Source organism: Pseudonaja textilis, chromosome 1 (genome assembly GCF_049901715.1).
Source record: "Pseudonaja textilis isolate UNSWEBS1 chromosome 1, rPseTex1.2, whole genome shotgun sequence".
In the NCBI taxonomy this organism is placed as follows: Eukaryota; Metazoa; Chordata; class Lepidosauria; order Squamata; family Elapidae; genus Pseudonaja; species Pseudonaja textilis.
Genome location: NC_141990.1, coordinates 228,441,668 through 228,469,054, shown reverse-complemented (window position 1 = coordinate 228,469,054; position 27,387 = coordinate 228,441,668). Strand labels below are relative to the sequence as shown.

Genomic DNA, 27,387 nt, shown 5'->3' with positions numbered 1-27,387 from the left:
TGCCTAGACATTGCCAGGATTCCAGACTGACTTGAAGGTGAGAGGGATGGAGAAAGGAAAGGAAAGGAGGGGAGAGGGAGAGGGAGAGAGGGGGGGAAGAGAGAGAGAGAGAGCTCAATCTGCCAATCTCAGATAGTGATTTTTCATATTTGCTTGGCTGCAGTTATTCTGGCACCTATCCCACTGTCCTAGCACAAATTTGATTATATCTATTAATTGCACAATTGGTTTAATACTACTGTCTGCTTTCTATCTGCAGTTTATATTAGGAGGAACTGAAACCTTTTCTTCAGTTGGTTTCAGGTGTTACTGTCACCTGCTTTCTACCAATAGATTATAAACAAACATACATGAAAAACATTTTAAAATGACTTTTTCTTGCTAATCCTTTCCTCAGAAAGAGAATACAATGTAATATCTAGTTAGTATTCTAAAATGTTTTTGCATTCTACCACTGAGTTAGACAGCCCGATATAAATCTTTTAAACTTTACAAGAGAAGAAACTTCCAATTTTCTACTTCTCCATTTATTTTCAAGTTGTCTTATACAAGTAAAACAACATTTCCCAAACTGTTGAAACACTGGCCCATTTTTTAACATATTGAAACTAGCAATGCATCTCCTACATATTTTCTAATTGACCTTCAATAGGCATCTTGTTTGCTAAAGTGACCAAATAATATTGTCCTCTGATATCTCAACTTCTTTTTTAGTCAAGGTAGAATTCTTCTGTAAGGCAACCTGTCGAGCCCGAAATTGACATATATGTAGCCATTTTATTTAGCTCTATATTCTAATCATATATTCCTTTTCTTTCTCTTTGCTGATAAAGGGGGAGGGTTTCAGGCTCGCCATATTCCTAAGGTGGGAGGAGTAGTTAGATAGTAAGGATTGTTTTGGCTAGGTGACTTTCCTTCCCATGGGAACAGAAGCTGTTTCAGCCGAGACCTGGAGGTGGAGATTGATGACACCAGGCAACGTTGATTTATTTCTATTGGGGAATGTGACTTTTGGAGGCTTGTTTCTAAATTCCAATATTATGTGGTATAATTCCGGTTTGTTCAGATCTGGAATTACAACAGACTTTGCCAATTTGATGCTTATCTAAATAAAAGAAATCTGTTTTGGAAGATGGACTTTACTCAATTCTTTTTAAATGGGATTCATCACTTAGAAACCTGACACCCCCAAGATTTGCATCCTCTCCTGCCATCTGGAGCACAGGACATGCCATCAAGTCCTGAATACCAAAGCCATACTCACTTCTATTAAAAAAACGTTAGGTTTTGGGTTGGAAAGTTTGGTACTGTAAACTGACTGGATGAGTTGAGTCATATTGGTGTTGCCCAATTTGAATGGAGTGTACCATCATGCCACTATCCAATCTTCACCTGTAATTATTGCCTGATAATATCCACATGAAGTATGATCTTGTGTAAAAGAATCCTTCTAGGGTCTAATAAATATAATTTGGCTAAGTGAACTGGTAATATTCCCAAGAAAAAAAAATCCCCTTTGTAAGTAATTGGAGGATGGGGAAAAGAAGTCATTGTGTTCTTGGGCAATGACCATACAACTGGACATATGATTTATCTGTTAAATTGTCTCTCCCTGAAGTGGGATGTGCATTTGCAACACTGGCAGCAAGGTCCTGTTCTTTGGTACTTTCAGATAAAATAGCAAACAAAAGATTAAACATGGAATTAAAGTAACTGCTGAAATTAGAATTATTTCCTTAGTTGTGTGGTGCTGAAATTCCATGAGTGGCCCTTAACTTGCTTGACAGTGTCAGCATATATGCATTTATGGAATGAGCTGTCCAGCCTAAATGTTGATTTCCACTTGTTTTGTAGACTGTAGTGTGGGCTTTTGCTACCCTTAAAAAGTTGAATAATAATGTTAAATATAATAAAGCAATCCCTCCCATCACACCTACATGAAAAAACTCTGAGCCCACTTAACTGAACTGTCCCTTCTCTCCCTTCTGTTCATCGCTTGTGTTCTCACTTATTTCCATGATCACTTCCATTAATCCCACAAAGTCTCTTTCCGCTAGAGAGATGCCAGAGTCATTAGGTGAAGAGCTGGTGGTCTTTCTCTGCTCCTCAGTGTAATAAATACTTTCTGGGTCATTTGCAGCTTCAGAAGCAGCTGAACTATCTTGCTTTGTAACTCCAGGGGAAGCTTCTGAACGAGTGACAACAGCAGCATTTCCTTTGCTCCGATGAGATGGCTCAAGCCCTGTGGGAGTCAAAGAGGTGAAGGGAAAGAAAGTGACAGGACCATTGCTATTAGGAGTCTTGTTGTTATGAGTATAAAGGAAACTGGAATGGTCTGGAGATGTGTTATCTGGAAGTTGCTGGTGGCTTTTCAGGTTATTCAAGTTTTTGAAACTGGTTTGTATCTCAGGGCCTGTGTACTCCACAAAGGGGAACTTGGTACTTACAGAGTCCCCTGAGGACAGAGGTCTTTCCGGGCTTCCGAGAGGAGATGTTTCTTTTGACCAACTTATGGTTTTTGTATCGTCTTTAGCTGACATGTTTAATGAATCTGAAACATGGCTTTTTTCATCTGGCCACGGAAAAGACTCCTTTGATTTTGAGCCAACCAAGTTCTCACTTCTATCCAAATCACTGGCTTTGCAAGGAGACTGGCTTGTAGCACTGTCCTTCTGAAAAGTGGGACATGCAGCAATATTGGAGAGAGCAGGAGGTTTTTTCCGGGTTTGACGCTGGGATGGCAAGATCATTGGGACTGAGCTGATGGGTGTCTGAGGAGCACTGTAGAATCCAGGTCTTTCATAGAAAGGGCTTGATGTGAAAGCATCAAATTCTCTCAGTTTACTGGCTGCAGTGTCCCATTGATCTTGAGAACCGATGCCTAATGGGGAACTATCTCCCCTTACCTGGTTAATACTTTGGAGGTTCCCAGGCTTAACCCCATCCATATAAGCATAACAAGGAGAAGGAGAGATATTTTCATTCCTCTGACGTATAAGGCTCATTCTTGGTGACCTGGTAAAATTGGGAGATTGTACATTCAGAAAGCGGCTTATGTGCCCCAGTAGTGGTGTTGAGTGGTTTGCTTCCTCGTTCTCTTTGATCTTTTCCAGGGGTTGGAATTCCATCTCTTCTTTCTGCATGCTGTAGAAAGGAAATAGGTAGTAAAATACAATGATGCATTGAAAAAGAGAATTGAAATCAAATGTCTGCAGGGGAAACTTTGGGGTGGGTGGGGAGGATGCACCTGGGACTCTGCACGTGATATGACAGACATATCAACACTTTTCATTCAAGGCGGGGGAAATGACATGTGCAAATATAAACCCCAAGAATCATTCCAATACTTCAGATTTCTCCATATACTTCTGTTTTTTGAATCATTTGATCAATGATCAAACTACAATGAAGGAATGAAAATGATATCAACAAAAGATATACAAGGAATGGAATGGAATGTTATATGAACATTCTGTTCTCAACCTTCTTAAAATCCTTCAAAAGCCATGATGACTCTCAGCAGCACCATCTCCAGGTACCAGTGGTCCCCCTGTCCTTCAACCTTGGCCATGTAGCTCAAAGAGTCTCAAGGTAATTGCTTTTACTTATCCCTCCCTATTATTGCTCATTGTTGCTTATCACACTGAGAGACAATGAAGAAAACCAGCTGAATGCAACTCTTCTTTCTCATTCTCTTCTTCCTCCTCCTGCTCCTCCTCTCTGTCACTGATGCTCCCTCTTGGAGAGGAGAATGATAGAGGAGAAGATAGGGGAAAAAATGGGGAGGAAGGAGATGAAGCAGGCCCAAGAAGCTCACAAGTGTGCCTATCTATACCAACTCTTAAGGCCAATGCTGTCTGTGCTTGTTAATATTAATATGCCAACATTCATCATTCTTGATTGCCTAAGGCATTTTGGCAGAACAACAAAGTGCCCCCAAACTAATGAATGTGTATATGTGTATCACTGTGTATTTATGTATTCCCTACTTTTTTACTAAGTGAAGGGCTTTCCAGTTGTAAAAATCATGCAATATAAAACTAACTCCATCAAATGCATACCACAATACTGTACATTTTATAAAATCCATTCAAAATGCATAGCATCTATGGTTGGCCAAGTTATTTTAGCACTTAGGTAGAGAAGCTCACAGCTTCCCAACTGCCTCCCCAATTCCAAGCAGGAACATTATTTCTGCTATTCCTATAATGGAAGAGTATAAGAATTCGCTTCCCTTTCATGTTATACCAAATTACCTATGTGAGGTGACTGCCTGATTCTGCCTACTTATACAGGTTTGAATAGCTTATAATAGTAATAGTAATCCTGATTTGAATAATTTAATTATGAGCAATATTGCAGGTGCTTAAAATATAACCCCATTAACAATTAAATATCACACCAAGAAAAGATGACTGTGGTGATGTGTCCTTATAATCTCATCACTCAGAACATGGTAGCGTAGTCCTTTTAGAAATACTCTTATCTTGCAATAATTATTTTGTTTGATTATTTAGATTTCTTATTTTTTTTAACCACCCATCTTCCTCATATCAGTAACTTGATATCTTTGGTTAACAATATTTGTTTTATGAAGAGCTCAGAGGGAAAACTGCACAGGACTAAAGGAAGCATTTTGCTCTGGTAATTTGACAAAATCAGCTTCACAACATTGGGTTGGAATGAGTGAAGTTGTTGTAATGGGTATCAAAAAGCTCCAAGTCTCAAACTAGCCAAATGAAACAATTTGGGTTGCTAATCTGGTGTAAAATACAGGTGTGTGTCAATCTGATATATATTTACTGAGAGTGAATCCTTCTGAAGATAAAATGGTGGCACCTACCAACAAGAGAGAAACAAGAAATTAGTGACAAAGAACAATGTTCTGAAGTTCCTTGGATGAGAAGCAAAATACTTTCAAAGGAAAAAAAAGTTGCCTTTTGAGGAGGAAAAAAGCACCTTTGGGATAGTCAAATGACAAATGAGCATGTTTAATGTGCATTGAATTATTTCTTACTATTGAAGTTATGGACGGAGAAGAAACTGTAATATCCAAGCTTGGCATGGCTGCCTGAAACCCTGAACCGGTCCAATCCATACTGCAGAGCTGTGTATAAATCCTCTTACAACACCAGAGAGTCATGATGTTCCACAGGGAAGAGTCTACTGCAGATGTATATTCTATGACAAGAAAGGGATCCCTGTGGTTATTTGCTGTAGCTTCACTTGCCTGATGTCAAAAGTTGATCCAAGGAATGATGTCCTCTTATATTCTGCTGTTGCTGCAGTATAAGGTGGCTGGGGGTCTGATTCATTCCAATATGGATCCTTCTGCAATGCTGGTAAATCCTGGTGCATTTCATCCACAGCCATAAGGGAGACCTGCCAAGATATGGCACACTATCTCAGTTGCAGTAGTTGCAGGTATTTGTTTTTTATTTCTCCATTTCTGAGAAAACACCCATTTCTAATAATTTAGGGACAGCTGCAATCTAAGAAACAATTACGGACCTGTTGCTATTTAGTAACTGGATAGCTTATGATAATGGGTTCTGCATGAAGATAAGAATGAACTATGGCTTGATAAGGCTTCAAGCCCCAAGCTGGCAACAAAACTAGGAGGGCTGTTAAACCCCAAAGGTTCACTTCATGGCTAAATGTTTCATAGACAATGCAGTTCTGTGCAGACAAGCAGTTAGGCCAGTGGTGGGATTCAATTTTTTTTTACTATCGGTTCTGTGGGCATGGCTTGGTGGGCATGGCAGGGGAAGGATAGTGTAAAATCTCCCGTCAGAGGTGGCTTTTGCTGGTTCTCCGAACTACTCAAAATTTCCGCTACTGGTTTTCCAGAATTGGCACAACCTGCTGAATACCACCTCTGAGTTAGGCTGTTGGTCCTTTTGCATTTGGAAAAAAAATATGATTTCAAGATTAATAAGAATGTGTAATGGGCAAGAAAGCATGAATGAAGATTGGACAACCATTTGTCTAAAATGGTATCAAATGGTATACAGATTGCTGCTTGAGCAGAATATCCAAGGTTCTTTCCAACTTTGCCATTCTATTATTCTGTTAATGCTTGGTCAGAACTCTCTATGGGAGAGTTTAAATTTCAGGTTTTTAGAAATCATCCACCCACTGAAAACACGTAAAAGAATATATGTTGAAGATTACTATATGTAAAAGATGAAAATACAAGTTTTTAGTAGCTGATCTTAGGCCAGCCATTTAGGTTTCTATGACAGAGTATACCATATCTGACAAGTAATATCTCAAAGAAGAGGAACGTAACATAAAACTTTTCACAGCCATATTTCCTTTGAATATTAGACATCTATTGCATTGCTGAGAAAGAAGAGAAATTAAGTTCTAATTTGTGCTATCATTTCTTCATTTAAAGTTACATATCATGAACTACAGAATTATTATTTTTTTGAGACATCTCAGAAAGGATATATCCTAAATTCTTCAATTCACCTGCAGATTCCTATCAATAAGCCAATTAGTTTCAAAGTCGTCATCATCCTCCCCAAATGGATTGATAAGCTGTTCTGCTACCTGTGAAATGGGAATAAGGACAAGATCAAAAAAAAAAGTCAGTGGTGCTTCAGCAAAATATATTGGACTCTTATATTTAAAGTGACATTACCTGTTAGTAAAAAAAAGGGAGTAAGATTAGTAGAATAGGATAATCTAAGACTCTTAGAAAAGGAAGCAACAATATATTTGTATTTCTTAAAGACCTTGCAGATTTCCTATCTTTGTCAATTTTTTATCAGTCTCACTTATGAGTTTAGAAACTGCCTGGAAAAAACACTGCTGGAGCTAAGGATTGCTGAGGTAAAAGAGCAGTACATGAGGGGGCTAATCACCTTCCTTTTACTATTTACTTCATAATACAGTATATAAAAAAGCATAACTGTACCACTGTTACATGTTATTTGATTCTCATTAGAATGTTGAGCTGGTCCTAACTACCATAATACAGAACATAGCTTTGTCACTTGAAATTCAAGAACAAACTTCAGAATATTATCCCAATGAACAGAAATTCTCTGGAGGACAATGTTAAACTGACCTTTAGCCAGCCAGCATAGAAGAAAAACTGCAAGAATGTGAAAATCGGCACATAGAGGTCCATTTCATGGCCAGGATACCCCTTAGCTGGATCCAAGAACTGCCGACCAATTAAACATGCAAGGAAGAAGCTGTAAACAGCTACCGTCACAACCTTGGAGAAAGAAACATTGTTAGGTTCTCTTTAAAAACCCTGACTCACTAGGATAGGTTTCTATTGAGGAGCAGTGTTGAACTAGAAGTCATTCCAAAATATGCTTTTAGGAACAGAAATACTATTATCTACAACAGGGGTGGGCAATTAAGGGTCTTGTGTGGCTCAGGAATTCTAGGAGTTGAAGTCTACAATCATAAAGAGACCATAGTTTTCCATTCCTGATTTACACTCAAGTCACTAGTTCAACAATTCAATATCCTCAACAAGCACAGCTTCTCACATCTCTTTTGTTGTGTGTGCTTTTGCAAAAATCCTGTCACCTCTGAGCCACAGGTGTCTAAATGTCTGCTGCAGGCCACATGATATAGGCCTCACTGTTGCTTATTTAAACCATATTAATTTAAACTCAGTTGATGAAATCTTTCCCCAATATAACATTTGCCTGCTTTCTGCAGTATCTTAGTGCATATTTCATTCCATTTACAACTTTACATTTATATCTTCCAGTATTTGCCTGGTTCATTCTCTTTCTTGATGGGGAAATAAAGATCTTTCATGGTACACTAGGACTACTAAAGTGATAAAATGAAATAGAATTGCTGTCTGGAGAAAAAATATTAATTGGAAAGATATAAAAAATTTGAAGAGCTACATCCCATTTTTGTGGAGAGGTTTTCTGCTTAATCCAGATTTTAAAATATACTACAGTTCGTACGCTATTCTATAGTTTCACATTTCAGATGGAACATTCTTAGGGCTACCACTGCTACTATTCCATATAAATTCTTCATAATCAACAACCTGTTTTGGTTTTCAGAGCCAGTTTGGTCTAGTGATGAAAGCACTTGGCTACAGACTATGAGTTCAAATCCTACCTCAGCCAAGAGTCCACCTTAGCCATGAAAGCCAACTGGTGACTTTGGTCCAGTCAGTCTCTCTCTCAGATGAACCCACTTCGCAGGGTTGTTTTTGTGGAGAAAATAGGAGGAGGAAGGTACATTGTATATGTTTGGTGCCTTGAGTTATTTGTAAAAATAATATAGGACAGGATATAAATAAATAAAATCTGAAATCCAGATTTTCTTCCTGCCATTGCTTATATTTCACTAACACAAAAATATATTTGAACTTCTAGAAGATAATATATGGGTTGAACTGTGGAGTCCTTGGTGCTCTCTGAGTTTAGTTGTTTGCTTGCAGATATTTTATTCTGTTGTAGTCCACAAGAACTCCGCAATTTGAACCTCAGCTAGAAGCTGCATATGCACGACTATGTGCTAATTGCTTTTAATATTTTTTTTGTTAGCAATTTATACTCAAATGTCATCCTGCAATAAGAGATTATTTGTAAAACATTAGAAACAAAACTATTATTTGGAGTAAAATGTGGCAAAATTTATTATTGTTCTGTATTGCATTATTAGACTTGTTAACTAAGGCTGGCCTGTTGCCTAATTACTTGTTTCTTTAAACTGAAAGTTTAGGGCAGCAGTTTCTGCTGTTTCACTTTTAATCCACCTGAAAAAGCAAACAGGATTCCAGGGGCACAACCCAGCCACTGAGAAAAAGGCATAAACAAAGGGATAGAAGGGAAATGAGCAGAAAAAGCAAGCGGTGCCTTATATTAAAAAGAACATGGATGTAAAGGCGTCTTGCAAGACACAAGCTGCCTTTCATTCACTCTACTCAATTCTGTTTCTAGCAACAAAGACTCTCCAAAAGCGGTGCAGCTAGCTTCCATAAACGTTGTGACTTGCTGTGACCAATTACATTTCCATGGGCATCAGATCTTGGTTTCATCTACTTTGGATTTGATTTGTAGGAGACCTAGTTGGGCTGAGTGTGAATTTCCCATTATACTTATTGGTACACAAGGAATGGATTTTGCTTCTACCCCATAGAGTCTAAGTTCATTATCTAAATAGTAGGCTCAGGTTTGGGTGGCACTGAACAACTTATCTGCCTGGTGCTTGAAGAAGATAAAAAGTGTGCTCTGCATGCACGCTGCTATCATTAAAGGCCATAGGATGTTTTCCAGTAGCTGAGAAACTGCTCTTAAGACTCCAGAAAAAAACATGATCTGTTGGAAAGTCATGCAAAGCTTCCTGTTTTTCCTAAGGAAGACATACAGAAATGTGCTTGCTTTGTGACAGTTGATGGATCCATAGCATACATTTAATCAAGTTGATTTAAATAGTGGTCATTCCCCATTTATTCTTAACTGTGGCACAAACATGTTTTAGCAATATAGTTTATTTTTTTGCTCAAACTTTCTAACATTGGCTTTATCTCATCCCCAGCTCATAAATGAAGTTGCCTTAGGGTTATCATTAGTATTAAAGTAGTTCTCCTTATTCTAACACCATCCAAGCCAGAGGTGGTATTCAGCCGGTTCACACCTACTCGGGCGAACTGGTAGCAAGAATTTGGTGTGGGTTGCCGAACCAGTAGCAACATCTAGCTGGTCACGCCCCCAACCCGGTCGCCCAGTTTCCACTCACTCACTTGCCCTGCCCACCCGATGCTTGCTCACCCCAGTTTAAAGGAAGACTGCTCCCCCGCCTAGCCGTGCATTTTCAAGCAGCCACTTGAAAACATGACTGTGGGCAGAGCAGCGGTCCGTTAACCGGCAAAACTGTTCCAAGGCTGGATTCTTCATGGATATTAGAAGTATCACTTCCCCTTGTGAGTAAAGTGCCTGGAGCAAGAGGGAAAGAACACTGGGGGGTGGGTGGGAATCCAGCCATGGGGAAGTTTGCAGAAGCTGCAAATGCAAGTCCGTTAACCTGTAGAACTTCTCCAATGCTGGATTCACTTCCCCCTGTGAGTAAGGTGCCTGGAGTGAGAGGAAATGAAGGCTGACAGGTGTGTGTGTGTGTGTGTGTGTGTGTGTGTGTGTGTGAGAGAGAGAGAGAGAGAGAGAGAGAGAGAGAGAGAGAGAAAGAAAGAAAGAAAGAAAGAAAGAAAGAAAGAAAGAAAGAAAGAAAGAAAGAAAGAAAAAGAAAAAAATAGGGAGAGAGAGAGTGTGGTGTGTCTGTGAGAGAGAGAGAGAGTGAGAAAGAAAGGAAGGGAGAGAAAGACAGAAAGAGACAAAGAGAAAGAAAGAAAAAGAAATAGGAAGGGAGAGAGACAGAGAATACTCTGTGCTATTATTTTTAATTGTTCCATTATTTATCATGTGTTAATATTTTACACTGTCCCTACACCTAGAGTGATCCTACTGCTGTTCTTTTGCCCAGGGCTACCACATATTTTTCAGGGTTTACATGCATTCAATGTCTATAATCCAGAGCATAAATACATGTGTGTTTAACAGAGTTGAAAGGGAGTTTGGAGGTCTTCTAGTCCAAGCCTGAGGATGCCAAACTCTGAGTAGAGGTCCTGGGAAAGGTGTCAGAATAACACTGAGAAAGGACTTTGGGGAGAACCCTATACCATTTCAGAGAAATGGCTGTCCAGTTTTTTAAAAAGTTCCAGTGATTGATCACCCAGAACTTCTGGGACAAGCAGGTCCACTGGTTAATTGTTCTCACTGTCAGAAAGTTTCTCCTTAGTTTTAGGTTGCTTCTCACTTTGTTCAGTTTCCATCCATTTCTTCTTGTTTGCCTTCTGGTGCTTTGGAAAATACATTGCCCCCCCCCTTCTTTCAGGCAGCCCCTTAAAAGCCTGTTACTTATCAAACTCTTGGGCAAAGCATGTGAGCCATTTTCTCCTTTCAATGGTCCATGAAAGTACATCTATTGTATGTAGATAATAAAGTCAAAAAAATGGTGAACAACAGTTTTACAGAACTATAGATAAGTTGAGGCTGGGTGTGACAAGGAATGGCTGGGAAGGGAGAGGCCAGGTGAGGCAGCCCTCGACGTGAGTAACATTAAGTTAGCCACACCCACTCAGTCACATGACCACAAGCCACGCCCACCAAATAAACCACGCCCACAGAACCAGTAGTAGAAAAATTTGAATCCCACCACTGCTCCAAACATATTTCAAAATGTGAGGCTTTATATCAGGGGTGGGCAAACGTTTTGGCTCGGGCGCCTCATTGACTTTTAAAATTTGACAGACGGGCTGCCACCTGGTGTCGAAATGACTGTCATTACAAGTCAAAATCAAATGAATGCAATCATTCAATCATTCACATCAAACCTTAATTCTGTACCATTCTTCGGCAGGCCGGATTAAAAAGACCAACGGGCCGGATGTGGCCCCCGGGCCGTAGTTTGCCCACCCCTGCTTTATATCCTTTCCTTTGGAAGATAATCAGCTGAGTGGCAGTGATCAGAAACAGAGACAAATAAAATTAATGGGAACAAGTCATGGGATCTGTAATGCGAACAGAACATTTCATATGAAACTTGTATGCTGCCCAACTGCCAATAATTCTGAGTGGCTTGCAACAAAAGAAATTATAACAAAATCAATTAAAATTGGCAAACACAATGAAGGAAGAGGTCTCATTCTCCCTTGTCAAATGCCTGGGTTAAGAGATAAATCTTCAAGGCCCTTCTAAACAACAGCAGAATGGAGACCACCTGAATGGTGCGGGGGACCTTGTCTCAGAATGCAGGTGCTACTACAGAGAAGGCATATCTCTAAGGTCTGAATATATGACATTGTTTAATTTAAAGTATCCGGAACACACCAACCCTATAGGAAAGTTAGATAGCAGTTCAACTAAGCTATAAGAAAGGCTTAATATGAAGCACATATGAGATCTATTTTCTTATAAATGGGATGTAATTTTGGCTGCAATCAGTCCAAAATACATTTGTAGTACAATTCCTACCTGTGTGTAGACCAAGGGAATACTAATCCAATCATACCCATAGAGACGCCCACATTGGCTACGCAGTGTGTTCATTTCCTGATGGAAGAAAGGAAAAGTACCATTAGAAGAAATAAAGTTTCACCATAGGATTTCAGTTCAATGTGTAGTTTGTTATCCATGTCTTTGTCAGCAATCTCTGAAAAGTGTACTACTAAACTCTTTTTATTTAGTGTTTTTATTTAGACCAGGGTATTTTGGGGCTAGGAGAGTTTAACAGTGAGCATAGTCAAAAGGTCTTGTTGTACAAGTAGTAGAGTTGTAAGAACTTGATAACTTCTCTACATTAATCCTCGACTTTCCTTTGCACCAAAGGCCTCTCCGATTCTAGGTTTCCTTTCATGCTACCCATTCTGGATTGTGTACAACAGAGTTTCTCAGCCTCAGCAGCTTTAAGGTGTGTGGTCTTAACTCCCAGAATTTCCTAGCCAGCATCAGTTACACTGCCTGAGGAATTCTGGGAGTTGAAGTTCACACATCTAAAAGTTGTTGAGGGTCTTGTCTGAAGTTGAGAAACACTGATATATGGCAATCTTTCCCACCATGATGGTACCAAGCTATTAATTTTTCCACAGGCTATAGTTAGCAGACCCAATAGCTGAAATGATGAATATTGCAACATTAGAGAGAAATCTAGATTTAATGGAGATTTAGAACTTTTCCTTAAACCAAATTTGTCTTTTCCCAGCAGTGAATTGCATTTCTGGAGGGTAGCAGTGCAAACCCAGGAAAAGATGCAGCTTCTTTAAGAAACGCCCTGTCAGTGCTCACAAATAAACCAAATTATCTTTTCCCTTCAAAATATAATTTGCTGTACAGCCTTATCTAATTATAGTAGGCCTCTAGCATGGAGAAAGCTGAACTATAACATCTGTTTTGCTGGAGCTTCTCCTCTGCTAAGAGACTAAAAATGTCAGGTAATGAATTCAAAACATGACATATGCAATGTATATCTGACTCACATTCAAGATGCCTTGAAGGAGTACACTGTCACGGATTCGCCCATCGTTACGTGCCTTCACTGCCAAGTTTGAGAACCAGACACATGGGATCCAAAACTTGTTATGCGCTGAATTTAAACTTTCAAACTTCTTGTGCTCTTCTGGTGTCATCAGGCCTACATAGATAGAAAGAGATAGTAGAAATGTACTGTAGGAAATACACGGAGGAGGGCAGGCTAACTCCAACAAACTGTATCCTTTCAAGTGAAAATCAAGCAAGCAATTATGCTTGAGAAACAGGTAGGAAGAAGTTTGAAAACTCACAAGAAAAGTGCAGTAAGAGCTAAAGAAGAAACACAGGAAATTCTAAACTATCTATACCCCAATGCAACTAAGTGAGCAATAGATTTTGAGGTGCTAAGAGTTAGTACAACTAAAGGCACACTTGCAATGTCCCTTCTATATTCATGCATTAATTTACCATTCCCATCATCTCACAAAGTGGTCTGAGACAATCTCTGAACAAAAGTTTAGTGAATTCATCTGCCATCATCTCTGCCAATGGGCAGTTTTTCAGGTCCATGTCCCCTTTCTTGTGTGTTGCACATGTGTGCCTTTGTGCTGTGTCCTGGATTTATTTGTGTTAATTGTGAATACATTCCTTATTGTGTTGATATATCTACTCCATAGCCCATTAACAATTTATGTAGCCACACAGTTTCTTCTCACATTTGTGTTGCTGATATGCATTCTACTTTTGTGGATGACAGAGCTTCAACTGACCGCATTCAGCTTGGCCAAGTGATCGGCCCATTTCCTTTCAGGAGCAGTTATCCAGCTGTAAGCTCACAGTCTACTCTGCCTCTTGTTCTGTTTGCATCTGTGTAGTCTATTACTTGGCTCAGCTGGTAAGCTGGGTATGCTGTGTCCTTGGGTACCTGTTATTAAATTTAAAAAGAGGTGCTTCACTAGTACCTTGCTCAGATGAAGTTCAAATTCATCAGAAAGACACAGCAAAAATTAATACTACAATCTAGACAGAGGCAGAACTTTATTAACAATGAATACAGGGTACAGAATCTATCTTCTACTAATTCTGCTCTTTATTTACAGTTTGAGTCTTATTTTGTGTGTGTTGTACTTGTATTTGGCTTTTAATTGAGTTTATGTTCACTACTCAGAGTAACTTGTTTGAGATGGGTAGCTATAGAAATTGAATAAAATAAATGTGTATGAAACATAGAACACCAACAATTCAATGCTTGGTCAAACTTTGATTTTCCGTTTTAAAAATGGCTTTTGACTTCTTTCTACATCATTCTTAAGGTGTTTTAGGTATCTTTCAAACTTATAAGCGTATATTTGTATGTTGATTTTATTGTTGTAGGGCAATTTGTTTTTCTCTTTGAGACTGGGTAATTTGTTTTTCTCTTCAGCCATACTTAATCATATTTTCTGATTATAGAATGTCTCATGAGAGGAGTGTTCTAATGATAACTTCCTTTGAAATATAACTGAAGCCATCAATCTACTAGATACAGTAGGTGATAATCAATGAAAAATAAAATATTCATACATATCCCTTGTGTATCTTTTAGGCACAAAAGCCTCACTCTGTGATAATTTAACTGATTTTTTTTTCCTTTCCTTCAACAAAAAATGTAAATGTTTTTTTCCAACCTAAAATCAAAATAATAGTTCACCAGATTAGCTTTCTAGTCTAATTACCCAGATTGCAATTAGACTATTAGTTGGATTCATTCTATTATACCACAATAGGACCTGCTTGTTTTGGCTTACCAAGAGATATGAAGTGTTATATATGAACCAGATCTATAGCTTGTTCAACAATCTCTGGTTAAACAAATAGCTAAATTCTGTCAGCCCTGCAAGATAGTCCAGACAGGAAGCACTCCCAGATGTATCAATTATATTTATTGTAAGATTACATTAAGACTTGTAAGTTTGGAAATATGTACATCCCTCTCTCTTCTAACCTTTACAGCTCAAGAAACTAGAAAGGGTGATTTCTGAGATTTTTGCCATACCCATACTCCTGTTTCATAGGCTAAGCTACCCCTTATTCCACCAAACCTGTGGCTGTGGCTCTTCCTAGTCTCTTAAGCCTTCATTCCCACATATAATTACAAGTTCAGACATTGTTCTAAGTCTTGTGATTTGCTGAATAAACTACAATGGTTGCATGTACATCTTTCTCAACCAGGATTCACAACCAAATCCACATTGTGGCTTAGCACAAACTATGGCTCTACACACAGAGAATTAGGATCTATAACCTTACTGCTTGGAGGTAAATAGGACTCTTACTTCTGCTTTATCTCTAACATTAGAGTGGAAGAAAAAAGCCAGTTACAGTCCTTCCAATTGCCTTGGTTACCCCTATGAAACTGGACTTCATTGACTGAATCTCAAAGGAAAAAAAACTTGTTGAACACTCTTACCATTTGTAATTTTTTTTATGCTAAAATTGAATTTTATTATGGAGTTGCTGTTGCCTTAGTAACATGATATTTTCAGATTTCAATTCTAAAAAAAAAGTCAGTTCCTCTTTCATGTGTCACATCCTTGTGCACTGTTGGAAAATTACTTCAAAAAAAAAAAGTTTCTAGGCCCAAAGAAGGGCAATCACAGCAAGGGGAAATAAAAGGCAGAAGTAGAGAGAAGAATGGCTACTAGATTGTTGACCCATTACTACAAATTGTATTGGAGAAAGACACACAAGAGAGAACGTTTCTCTTTTACTTGTTAATCTGATACTCATTCAGTATATCCATCTTCACTGGGGCTGTGCTGATCATTCAAAAGATGCTTCACTTCATTGGAATTCATGAGACCAGGAAGTCCAATTAAATTCCCATTCTCACAATGAAGCAGATTTGTTTCTTTGCTTCTAAAGTGTTTACGAAGCTAAACAGCCAACTGAAACAGATCCTGGGGCAGAACAATTCACTTTGTGAGCTGTAGCTCATCTTATCATACATAGATTTCATGCCTAAGGGGACTACCAAACTGTCCTGTGGTGGATATGCTTATTATTAAAATTATATAGCAACATTGTTTATTGGGAGATACTTCTGAGTGTTGGATGAAACTCTTAAGTTTAGCTGGGAAGTCAGTCTATAGCTAAATATAAGTTTTCAGGGGACCCAACAACTAAGGTTATTTGATATTTTAAAGACAACTTGGAATTTATGAAGTAAGAAAAGTTATTATTGGCCTGCAGAGAATAATTTAAAACATGACAAAAAGAGACAGAAAGACAAAGACAGTAGTGCCATCAAGCATCCACTCCTCTACTCGTTGCAGAATACCTTATGCCACCAGACTCGAAATTCTAGACCTAGAAAACCTAGAACTAAGCCACCTTTGGTCTGATCTAAGTATAGTATATAAAATCATACATTACAATGTCCTACCTGTCAATGAATACTCCAGCTTCAACCATAACAACACAAAAGCAAACAATAGATAGAAACTCAAGGTTAATCGCACCAAACTTGATTGCAGGCAATACGACTTCAGCAACAGAGTGGTCAATGTCTGGAATACTCTACCTGACTCTGTGGTTTCTTCTCCAAACCCCAAAAACTTTAACCTTAGACTGTCTACTATTGACCTCACCTCTTTCCTAAGAGGTCTGTAGGGGGCGTGCATAAGCGCACCAATGTGCCTACCATCCCTGTCCTATTGTTTCTTATATATATATATATATATATTCTTATATGTATCCATGTATTCATAACTATGTTTTTACTTATGCCTATTATCTTGTAAGCAATTGACAAATAAAAAAACAAATAAAATAAATTTGGGGACTGAGAGCCAAAGCACCTTTATGCAGAGTAAGCAGGAGGAACTCAAATCAGCAGGGCCTGCTTAACAGAAACAGAAAGGTCAACTGAAGAAGCCCCCTCCTGAAATCATTAGGTCTTCTCAGACTAAGGACAGTTCTAGATAGTTCTGAGAGCCTGCTACTTTCCCAAGGAGGCAGGTAGTAAGCTTTCAGTTGAGAAATGAAAGCAAAAGAGCCATGGAAAGCTTTATGGAACTACGCTGGAAACGGAGCAATCAACAGGATATATATATTGGAATGGAAGTTGCATTGGAGAGACAACCTCTCTAGGGATTGTCAGGGACAGTTCAAAGAATCCATAGGGTAAGATTTTCCATATCTTCCACCTGTACGAATAATCACTTCTGTGGTGGTAGTGGGGGTGGTGATGATGATGAAAACATTTTTAATGTATGAATTGAATATGAATCCAAGAGATTTTTCTCCCTGGACAATGCAGTGCTGAATTTGAGTAGTTTTAGGTTATACCTCAATTATAAAAGAGATTATAATTGGAAGGGGGCACTTAGGCCATCAGGTCCAACTAACTGTTCTTATTCAGAATTAGCTATAGATAATTTAATTTGATTTATCCCCCAGAACAAAAATATTGGACTGCAGTGGTAGCATTTCTTGGATTGATTTATTAATAACAATTTCATAAAGCTCATCAATGTAAACTTTTACAATCAATCTCCGAACAACAAAAATACACAGTAACAGAATGAGGAAAAATGTAAACAAAGCCAAAGCCAATGGAAATAAAACATTGCAACTGAAATAAAAAACCCCATCTTGCACCCACTCAAGTTGATTGTTGGAAGGCATAGGATAGTTTGCTGGTGTCATTTCTACATGGTCGTATTAGCCAAGTAGAGACTGCCAGTAAGGATATGGCTTGGTTATCATAGAAAGCTGCTGCTGGTTTTTCTCCCTATAGTGATTGATTGCAGACATTCCTGACATAAAATGTTCTCTTGGTTGAAAAAAGCTGCCTTTAGATACCCTAGAGTGGCGATCCATCAGCCTGTGAGCCATTATGAGATCCATCAGCCTGTGAGCCAATATGGCTAATCCTTTGGTCAATGCATGGCTTTGCTGCTTAAACAACCTCTCAAAACACCCTCCAACTTTCACGATTGCCTATAAGATCTAGGGATGAAGCAATACATCCATCTAGTTACATGTTACTTGATTTTAAAAAACCCTTGTTTGAAGGTTGTCTGAAGTTATCTGAAGGTTGAATCATTGCAGCTGGACTAATTTTTAGTTTCAAAGTCATTTCACTGCCCATCCAGGCAGCTTCCTCAGTCAGCACAAGATAGACAGTTAGGCAGAGAGTTGTTGGAATGTACCAACTCCTGCCACAACAAGCTCAGGGGATTCTTCCCCGAAATGTGTTGCAAAATGTTGATGAAGATTCTCAATAATCTAGGCACAGATGTCTGAAGGTTGTCTGAAGTTATCTAAAGTTGAATCATTGCAATTTTTAGTTTCAGACTAATTTTTAGTTTCAGAGATGTTTGAATCTTCTCAGGTTGGTGTGGCAGGAGTTGGTACATGCCAACGACTCTCTGCCTAACTGCCTTGCGCTTGACTGAGGACACTGCCTGGATGGGCTGTGAAACATCTCTGAAGCTAAACATTAGTCCAGTTGCAATCATTCAAACTTTAGACAACTTCACACCACCATTAGACATCTCAGCCTGGATGATTGAGAATCTTCATTGAGAAAGATTCCTCATTAAATGTAGGATCTGATTTCAGAACTGAATGGATCTTACTCTAATTACTTTGGTTGTCTTTTAAAATAGTAATGTAGGGCAGAAACAGTCAAGCTGGTAAAGGGATTATCACAGAGAAAACTGTTTACCAAATAACTATACCGAGCCAGTTTGTATAGTAGTTAACATATTAATCCAGAAACTAGGAGCCCCTGACTTCAAGTTTCACCTCAGGCACACAGCTGATGGTTGACCTTGGGCCAGTTACTTTCTTTCAGCTCTAGGAAGGAGGCAATGGCAAACTACTTATGAAAAACCTTGGCAAAAAAATTGCAGGAATTTGTCCAGACAGTCTCTGACAATCAGACCCAATTGGATGGAAGAAAAAAAGTAAAATAATCTGAAGGAAGTCAAAAGGGCTGGAGTCTTAATGATCTGGGGAAACTGCTGAAGCTGCTTGGAGCCATTCCTTTTAAAAGACAAAATTAGTGATCATTTAAGTCTGCATAACCCTCCTCATTTGATTGAGTATGGATATCCATAGGATTAGCTATGTGGCTAGAATCTTGGTCTTGACAAAGGAATGTTAAGCACTTGGATTTTTAAATGATAGTATTCAAGGAGGGGGGCTGCCTGTTATAAACCTCATAAGCAGGGGTGGGATTCAAACGGTGTTACTATGGGTTAGGCGACTATGTGTGACTACGCTGTGCGCACGTGTAAAAAACATTAAGCTGTGCCTCCTGGACAGCTGAAAAGCGCTGCGTGCAGGTGCGCAGCTTTTGAAAAGTGGCTTTTGAAAAGCCACTTTCCCCCTGCTTTTTCAACCTCAGCTGTGCCATGCAAAGCAGCTGAGGTTGAAAAAACAGGAAATAAAGGACAGGTCAGAGCGGGCAGGCGGGCGGGCGGGTAGGGCAAACAGCAGCAAACACAGAACAGGTTCGGTGTCTGCTGCTCTTCAGAGCTACCGGTTCTATAGAGAACCGGTAGTATTCCACTCCTGCTCATAAGGACTCAGTAATGTTCTCCCAAAGAAAATCAAACCCAGTTACTTATGATTTGAGATTCGCAAAAAAAAAAAAGTTGAAACTGCTCCAAATGACCGAACCCTTCAGCTTCATAGAGTGTGATACTGAGAGGCAATGTTAGGAGGGGGATATCAGGCAAAGATCATTTTAGATTGTCAGTCCTATAACTCATTGAGTGGCCTTATTCAGCAAGCATTCTCTTTCTTTCTAAGCTATTTTCTAGACTAAAAAAGATAAAGAGAGAAAACTACGTATGATGCTGTGAGTCCTTTGGAGAAAAGGCAAGTAGGATAGAAATGTAATTAATAAACATTATTTATTTATTCTTCCTGTCTGCGTCTTGGTAAGCCATTTCCTCCTAATCTTGTATTCCCCAGATGTATTGGACTATAACTTCCACCATCTCCTCCTAGAAGGTCTGACATGAGTTACAGTTTATTATAGCTGATAGACTTACTACTAGAAATAATTCAGTCAACTTCAGAGCTTGCAGAAGTATCATTAGGAGGTGCACCAACTTTCATGGCATTTCATCCGAGCTGAGTTGTCTTGGCAATGCCTACCTGCTGTCACTACATGTTCCATGCTGGGAAACCGCTTGAAGACTGCAGTGCTGACTGAGCGCAAGATCAGCACACTCAGTAGATTAATGTAGCGCATCAGTGTGCGCCGCAGAAGACGCCCATACTCGTCCTTCCCATCCACGCCACTTGAAACCAGATTCATAATGCGGTCAGGCCATGGGATACTCTCGTATTGTCCCCACCAGCGAGATACCACTAAAGTTACATAAAAGCCTAGAAAGGAATGAGGACAGCAAGGCACAGTTCAAAATCAGCCAGTTATCTGTGGACAGAATCCATTTTTTTTTGCATTTGATTGTCCAAAAAATACATGCTCTTCTATGGTAACAAAACCGGGGCTTTGATGAAAGTTCCAAATTTGTTTTTGGAAAATAATAATAATAATAATAATAATAATAATAATAATATAATGATGATGATTTTGCATTGGGGGAAATAACTGCCTGCATGGCAAAATAATATCAGTAATGCTTCAATTAAACTCTTGCTGAGAACTACCATTCATTTTTCAACCTTTTGATCATTTGAAGATAAAAACACAGGTCATAAATAAAGAGGCACTGCAAAATTGTCTTGCAGTAACATTCTGCAATAGGGAAAGGCTTGTAAATCATCACAAGTGCTATAAATTAAAAATAACAAAAGTAGTATAATTCATCTTTTCCCCATCTTCTACAGTTCTTGTGATCATTTTTTTAAAAAGAGCAATAAAATCTAAGGGCTACATTACACCTTTTGGGGAAAGCAGAAAAAGAAAAAAGAAAGAAAAAGAAAACAATAACCTGATTCCATAATGTTACCAATATAAAAAGGAAGAAGTCACCAGAAGTCACCCTGAAGTCACCAGGTGTGACCTCAACACAAATGTCTTTATTTTTTAAACTCTATTTTGTTCTGTTGAGAATGAAGTGAGTTGAACCCGCTAGAGATAGTGGACTATAAGTAAGCTTAGAGACAGCCAATTCAACTGGACTTTGGTTTAATGGTTTTCATTAAACACTAATTAATTAATACTTCATTTTAAAAAGGTCACATAGGAAATGAGAAACAGCATTTGGATTTTCTGCCCTAAGCACTAAAGTTAAGAGCTAGTACTTGTAGATAAATCAATTAACTAACATGTATAGGGAGACTTCACATTCATAGCATTTGTCTCACATTTTTGCAATCTTACCTAAGACAAAAGACACAGGAATCAATTCAGCATAACTATTGCAGTAAAGGGCTAATTTTTCAAACATCAGCCTTTGACTCTCATTCAGAATTAACCTGCAGTCAAGCACATCACTGTGATATGTCTCAAAACAGCAAAAACATTTCTTATTGGTGAGAACAAACAAAATATTAATTGCTCTATAAATATAGACTCAGGTGCATTCCTGTAAATACTGGGGATTAAGTATTATTGCGGTTTTGCAAAATTACAATCTTTTTTATTTGTTCCACACAGGTTACATGTGCTAATGCAGCACTTTTGCTATAGGATAGTACCACTTTTTTAACCAATCAAAGACTATTCTTTAAACCGGGGATATGTAATTTTTACTGCAGATAGTAATTTATTTGGTATTTATTATAGGAATGTTAGCAATTATGGTCCACTATTGATTAGATCTCTTGTATCAGATCAGATACTGTTTTATCAATCATCCACTGGCTATTTTGATTCTGTTAAAAAAAAGTGGTCACATGTGAGAATGTATGCCTGAATGGTAACAATGAATTGCAATTGCCACAATAGGCTATAGAGAGCAGCCTTCTTTAATCTGGGCAGTTCCCAGAAAGTGCACCAATAGCCACACATGATGGAAATTCTGGTGGCTGAGGTTGACACATCTAAAGGGTGCCATTACAGAGGGTGCCATCTAAAGGGAAGGCCGTTACAGAGAAATATTGTGTATTTTTAAAACATCAAGTATCTGCTGCTTTTAGGATCAGATGGTCAGAGAAAAGGAGGGGGATATTTATTTATTTTTACATGCTGCTGGGAGGGTGGGGAGAAAGAATTTTCAATCTGGAAACATGAATTTACCATTATTATTTTGCAATTGTATTGTTTCAAATCCTTAAACTCTGTTACAGCATATCTTAAACATTTTTATGGGGAAAAAAGAAGCTGTAGGAAAAAAAGAAATAAGGAATGGGAGATTACATCGTATGAAATTACCTTCCAAAGAAAAATCTTTTTAATGAAATGTGCTCTTAGAAACAAGTACTGTTGTTTAAGATTAGACCACGCAGTTTATCTGCTAAGAAGTGCATGAGGAACAGAGAGTGGAAAACAATTTTTGAAGGTGTTGGCTCACTATACATCTTCAGAAGATACAGAAGTAACAACCAGACTAAGAGGAACAAAGCTGCCCTACTGATCTATTTTTCACATACACACACACACAAATTCAGGTTTAGAGAACTGGAAATGCTCACCTGTAGATGAGGCTGATGCCAAAATAAAGTGATACGAAGATTAATAACTCACAATAGAGGAGCTTGTAGATGCTGCCTTTCCATTGTAGCAGAAGCTGTGAGAAGGTGCCCAGGCGGGCCTCAGCTACACGGTATGTGTAGGTCACTGTCATCACAGGGCCTGCTAGAAACAAACAGCAGCATGGAAAGAATTAAACAAGAAGAAAGACCTGTAAAAAGACTACCATCATCCCAATACATTCAAACTCAAGAATGAAACAGAGTCCATCATACATAAATATATCTTCAAGTACACTATCTCAAATAATGGTCAATGCAAACTTTGGGCTAAGTCCAGCTCAATTCTTCCTGGTATACCATACATTGTAAAAATCTTATATCCAGTGTGGGCAGCCATAATCCTAGTCTAACTGCATAAGATCCCAATTTATTTCCAAAAGTCATCCACAAGTGATCAGGCAAGAGTTCTAGTCAGTGTAAAATAGCAAGCCTCTGGACAAAATGAGGGGAAAAAGAAAAGAAAAAGAAAAAAAAGAAAGGGGAAGGAGAGAAAGACTAGCTCTATATCTCCTTATATTATAAAATACTTTCCAGAAAATGAAAAAAAAAATCTGATGAAAATGGCACATGAACAGTATTTTAAAGTATTTGCAAACCAACTAGCCCATACATCAGCCCATGGTATTTTCAGGCTATTTCAGAGACCAAAACGGTGTTCAAAATTTCACAGAGAGAAAGGCAGACAAACATGAAAAGTGTCACATGCTGGCCACGCCCATGCCCAGTTTAGCAAAGGGGGAAAAAGTCCTGATTGTCACATGACATTGCAGTGACGATGTGAGTTTGACACCCTTGCTATAGAGAAACTTCTCCAAATTGGGGCATAATTGAAGCTCAGAATTTTTTTTAAAAAAGGCAATGCAGAAAAAGTCATTTATTAGGCAGTACCATGACTCTGGTTGGAACTGCTGCCCAGGAAAAAGTTTACAGATTTAAAAGGAAGATTAAAGCATGTTGATCCCTCAAAGGGCCTTTTCTACATTGCCCCAAGCAATCAGCAACACTGCTCTGAAGTACTGTTTTTGGCTAACAATGACTAGAGTGGGTGATTCTGTCCACTCTGTATTGCAGAGTGAAAAAATAAAGTATGAGATGGGAGACAATTTCTACACTGTGTCTTTGTCTCAAAGAAGCACACAAGGGACAAATGATTAAGGTAGAATGCAATGTTTGACATCATTTCCCCCCTTGATTATGCAAATGTCATAATTTTCCTTTGAGACAGCTCTCCTGGCTCACTTGCATCATGCCTGGAGTTGCTCAACTTAATGGATTACATGCTTTTCATAAAGTTCTAATGTTTATACTGTGTTTCATCCTAAAGTTTGCTGGAGAGATATGATGACCAGCCCCCAGAAATATTAAATTATGTATTATATATAAATGGGGAAAAACTGGAGGAAGTAAATGACTTTGTATGCCTTACTAAAATGTTTACTAAAGATGGGAGTAATTATTATTTATTTATTTAACTTCTTAAATGCCCACCTTCCCTCATATCTAACAATTATATTTTGCTTGAAATTGAAATGGCTCTTAGAACATTTTAAGAAGTGCAATGCTGGTAGAAAGCTAGGGGGTAGTATGCGATCTGCTATTGTAAAGAATACATGTTTGTCAAAAGAAGTGACGAAAGAAGTGTGTATGAAAATGCTCTTGAAACTGTCCATTGTTATCTGGAAGCAAAAATTGTGTATATCAGGAAAAATATTTAAGTTAATTGAATGCAGTAGGAATGGGTTATGTAAGAAGTATGTATGTGATAAAACGAGAAAGGGCGGTGTCAAGAATTAATGGGTGCTGAATAGAAAAGTGAGTTGTTTGTGCCTATATGGAGAAGGAACAAGGATCAAATTTCCAAAGAAATATATTAAAGAAGAATGAAATGGTGAAGAGGAAAGAAAAGACTTATTAATTTGTTAGATGGAGTTGAGGAGCTTCTGAAAAAAGAAGCCCAAATTTAAAGAGGCAATGTATGAATCAGGAAGAATGGTCTTGGAGACAAAATGATAAGGGAAAGTATAATGAAAGATTAAAAAAAAAATTTCTCATAAGTAAAAGATCAATAGAAAATTACATGGAATTAAATTAATGAAGAAGAAGAGAGAAAATAATAAGTAGAAAAGACATTGTAGGTTAAAAAAAAAAGGAAAAATATATAGGGCATAAAGAAGCAGCTTCCAATTTTCTTTACAACAGCTACAAACAGCTTCATTATTTCTCCTCCCTCTTTAAAGTTACAACATGGTCCACTTTATCCCATATTCAACCCTTTTTAATTAGCAAATCCATAAATTCATTTTTTCCCATTTCAGCAAGCCCATAAGAGGTTACCAAGAAGTATAATCAATGATTTGATGCAAGCCAAATTTATCAGTATTTTCTTCTGTTTCTTATCTCATACTTTAATCTCTTCAGCTTACTGTTTCTTACTATTTTTTTTACTCTTTGTCTATCACTGCTTACCCTGAAAGAGAATAATGTTTAGGGCATCTGTTTTACAAATAGAAATGAATTGTTAGAATATTTCAGATATGCAGATTACTCAGTTCTTAAATGTTGGAGGGTTATCTGCAAGAATCTTAAGGTAGGGGTATAAATAATAGAGTAATGATAAAAGCATGGTTTTCATGCAGACTTGAGAATCATTTACAAATATTACTGCTTTGTATAGATATTTTATTATTTCTTTTGTTTTTCCACTGCATTCAGGTAAATTTGCTGCCATGAAACTCACATGCAGAATTCTTATTTTTTACCAAACATGGAAAACTTCAAATCATGTCTGTGAAAATAACACCCACGAATTTTTGCCAGTTGATATTTCTAGGAACAGAAGCTCAGACTGAAAAGCTATACTGCCTCCTGTATGTAATGCAGCAGAGCTACAGTAAGTCCTTCAGCTTATTGGAGTGAAGGCTGCTAAGAAGGAAGGATAGTCTCTTAGCAGATAGGATATTCTTTTTAACTGCATCTTGCAGAGCTGAGAAGAATAGACAAAAGATACTTCAGGACAAAATTAACCCTTCCATTCACAGAATTTTATAAGCAGAGAGGCAAACCTCATTTTCCATTGATAACCCTGCTGTTTCTTCCACTACTCCCTTCTCCTTTGGAACAAAAAATATCTATTATGGCAGGAAAAACATTCCCCCTTTTAATAGTAAAAATCCACAATGGGAAGTACCTTTGATCATCAATGCATACCTTTTCTGTGGACCAATGCTAAAGCCCAAGATCTCCTTCTCCCACACATACACATTGGGAGAGAGAAAGAGACAGCTGATGAGGGAATGATCACGATATTATCTAAAGGTAAAAAAAGGCAGGCTGCTCAGCTGATTGGTAGACAGATCAATCTTAGATCATATAGTTGTAATGATTTCTTTTGCAAGACTCTCTTCTGGCAAATTCCTCGTAAGGAGTGACCAATTCTATGACCAACAATCCTATAAATTATCTTATCATGGCAGATAATCTTAAAAAAAATTGTCACTTCAAAAAGTATACAACACAAATCCATCTTCTTTTAAAACTTTCATTTTTTCTTATAAGGGTACAGTCTACATTGACATTCCTAAATATAGCCAATGTGGTAAAAAACAGATTTTTCTACTGATTTCAGGTGTGGATTTTTCACATGGAATCGTGACTGAGATCTATAAAATATAATATTTTATATATACCGTATTCTGATAGGATGTCGTCCCCCCCGCCCCCGATGATTTGGCAGTCTGGAGCAAAGACTCATACTCTCAAACAGAAGCTATTAGATTCAAAATGTTTTAAAGATACCAAGCCAATTGTAATTTAAAAATGATTATTTAGGTGCAGAAAGAAGCAGCTCCTAAAAGTTCAAAATAATTATTAATATAACTAATATAATTCAATGTAAATATTTAATAAGAATATTTATTTTTGGAGAACTCTAATAAAAATGGAAAAAGCCAATGATTCATCAAACAAAATTAAACAACACAACCCTAGATTGTCAGCAAGGTGACCAGGTACTCCAAAATGATCCACTTTATACAAGGTTGCAGGATGAATATGAACATACTAGTGTGAGCAGACCAGGCTTGCCTTGCTGAAGCTCCCATCCCTTTTATGCATCCTGAAAGAATGCAGGATCTGTTCTGTCCCTTTCCTCCTCTCTTCATTTCAAAAGATTCATTTTTCAGGTCATGCATCTCATAATAATGAGTGGATTAACATAGAGCTTGTACTCCCCTCCTTTGTCGCAAATATATTTGCCCGAGTAAAAAACACAGAAACATCGAACAAGTTCTCCACATAGAACAACAACAGAGGAGCTACTTACAACAATAGCTTCTGTCTGTCTCCTTCAAAGCTGAGAAGATGGGCCTGGTGTGGATTCTGGCAAAGTTCTTTTGCAACACACTTAACACTCCACCTCTTCCCACCTCTGTGGCGTGTGGCTGATTGAACCTGACAGTGTGGTGCACTAAGAAGCATAAAACCCACTTGGGAGCCACAGCTGGTCACCTGGTGTCTTAATCCCACTCCCATTACAAAAGGCACTCTGTGGTCTTTTGCTGTGCTCTTTCCTAATCTTCTGAGTAAGCCTTATGTGTTTAGAGAGGTAGCAGCCCGGAAGAGAGGGGAAACAGGGGGTGGCCCTTCAGCTGGGGCTGCTCCTGTTGGCTGACTCCTGGCGCAGCCGTGGCCTCCACAAGAAGAAAGCCAT

At 38.2% G+C, this 27,387-nt stretch overlaps 1 protein-coding gene across 4 annotated transcripts; it reads right to left on the bottom strand.

Annotated features, from left to right (window-relative positions):
• Nucleotides 1-505: 505 nt before the first annotated feature.
• On the bottom strand, nt 506-27,085 carry LOC113440207 (bestrophin-1-like). 4 transcript variants are annotated; one of them, XM_087920880.1, is made up of 11 exons: nt 27,001-27,078; nt 25,417-25,662; nt 22,620-22,782; nt 21,367-21,461; nt 20,172-20,405; nt 13,025-13,179; nt 12,024-12,101; nt 7,079-7,231; nt 6,478-6,558; nt 5,231-5,382; nt 506-3,144 (listed from the first exon to the last, which is right to left on the bottom strand). In XM_087920880.1, the coding sequence occupies exons 3-11, from the start codon at nt 22,769-22,771 to the stop codon at nt 1,959-1,961; spliced, it is 2,286 nt and encodes a 761-aa protein (XP_087777006.1). In that variant the 5' UTR covers nt 22,772-22,782; nt 25,417-25,662; nt 27,001-27,078; the 3' UTR covers nt 506-1,958. The 4 variants fall into 4 exon arrangements, with proteins under 4 accessions (XP_087777006.1, XP_087777005.1, XP_026562234.1 ...); XM_087920879.1 differs by lacking the exon at nt 25,417-25,662 and having other exon boundaries at nt 27,001-27,085; XM_026706449.2 differs by lacking the exon at nt 25,417-25,662 and having other exon boundaries at nt 22,620-22,779; nt 27,001-27,081.
• Between the last annotated feature and the right edge of the window lie 302 nt (nt 27,086-27,387).

Excerpts from the sequence above, each read along its gene's own strand:
- LOC113440207 (XM_087920879.1), bottom strand. The coding sequence starts at position 22,771 with ATGACAGTGACCTACACATACCGTGTAGCTGAGGCCCGCCTGGGCACC. Across the intron at positions 13,180-20,171 it reads GGAACATGTAGTGACAGCAG|GCCTGATGACACCAGAAGAG; the intron begins GTAGGCATTGCC and ends CTATCTATGTAG. Across the intron at positions 7,232-12,023 it reads TTCCCTTGGTCTACACACAG|GTTGTGACGGTAGCTGTTTA; the intron begins GTAGGAATTGTA and ends TCTTTCTCCAAG.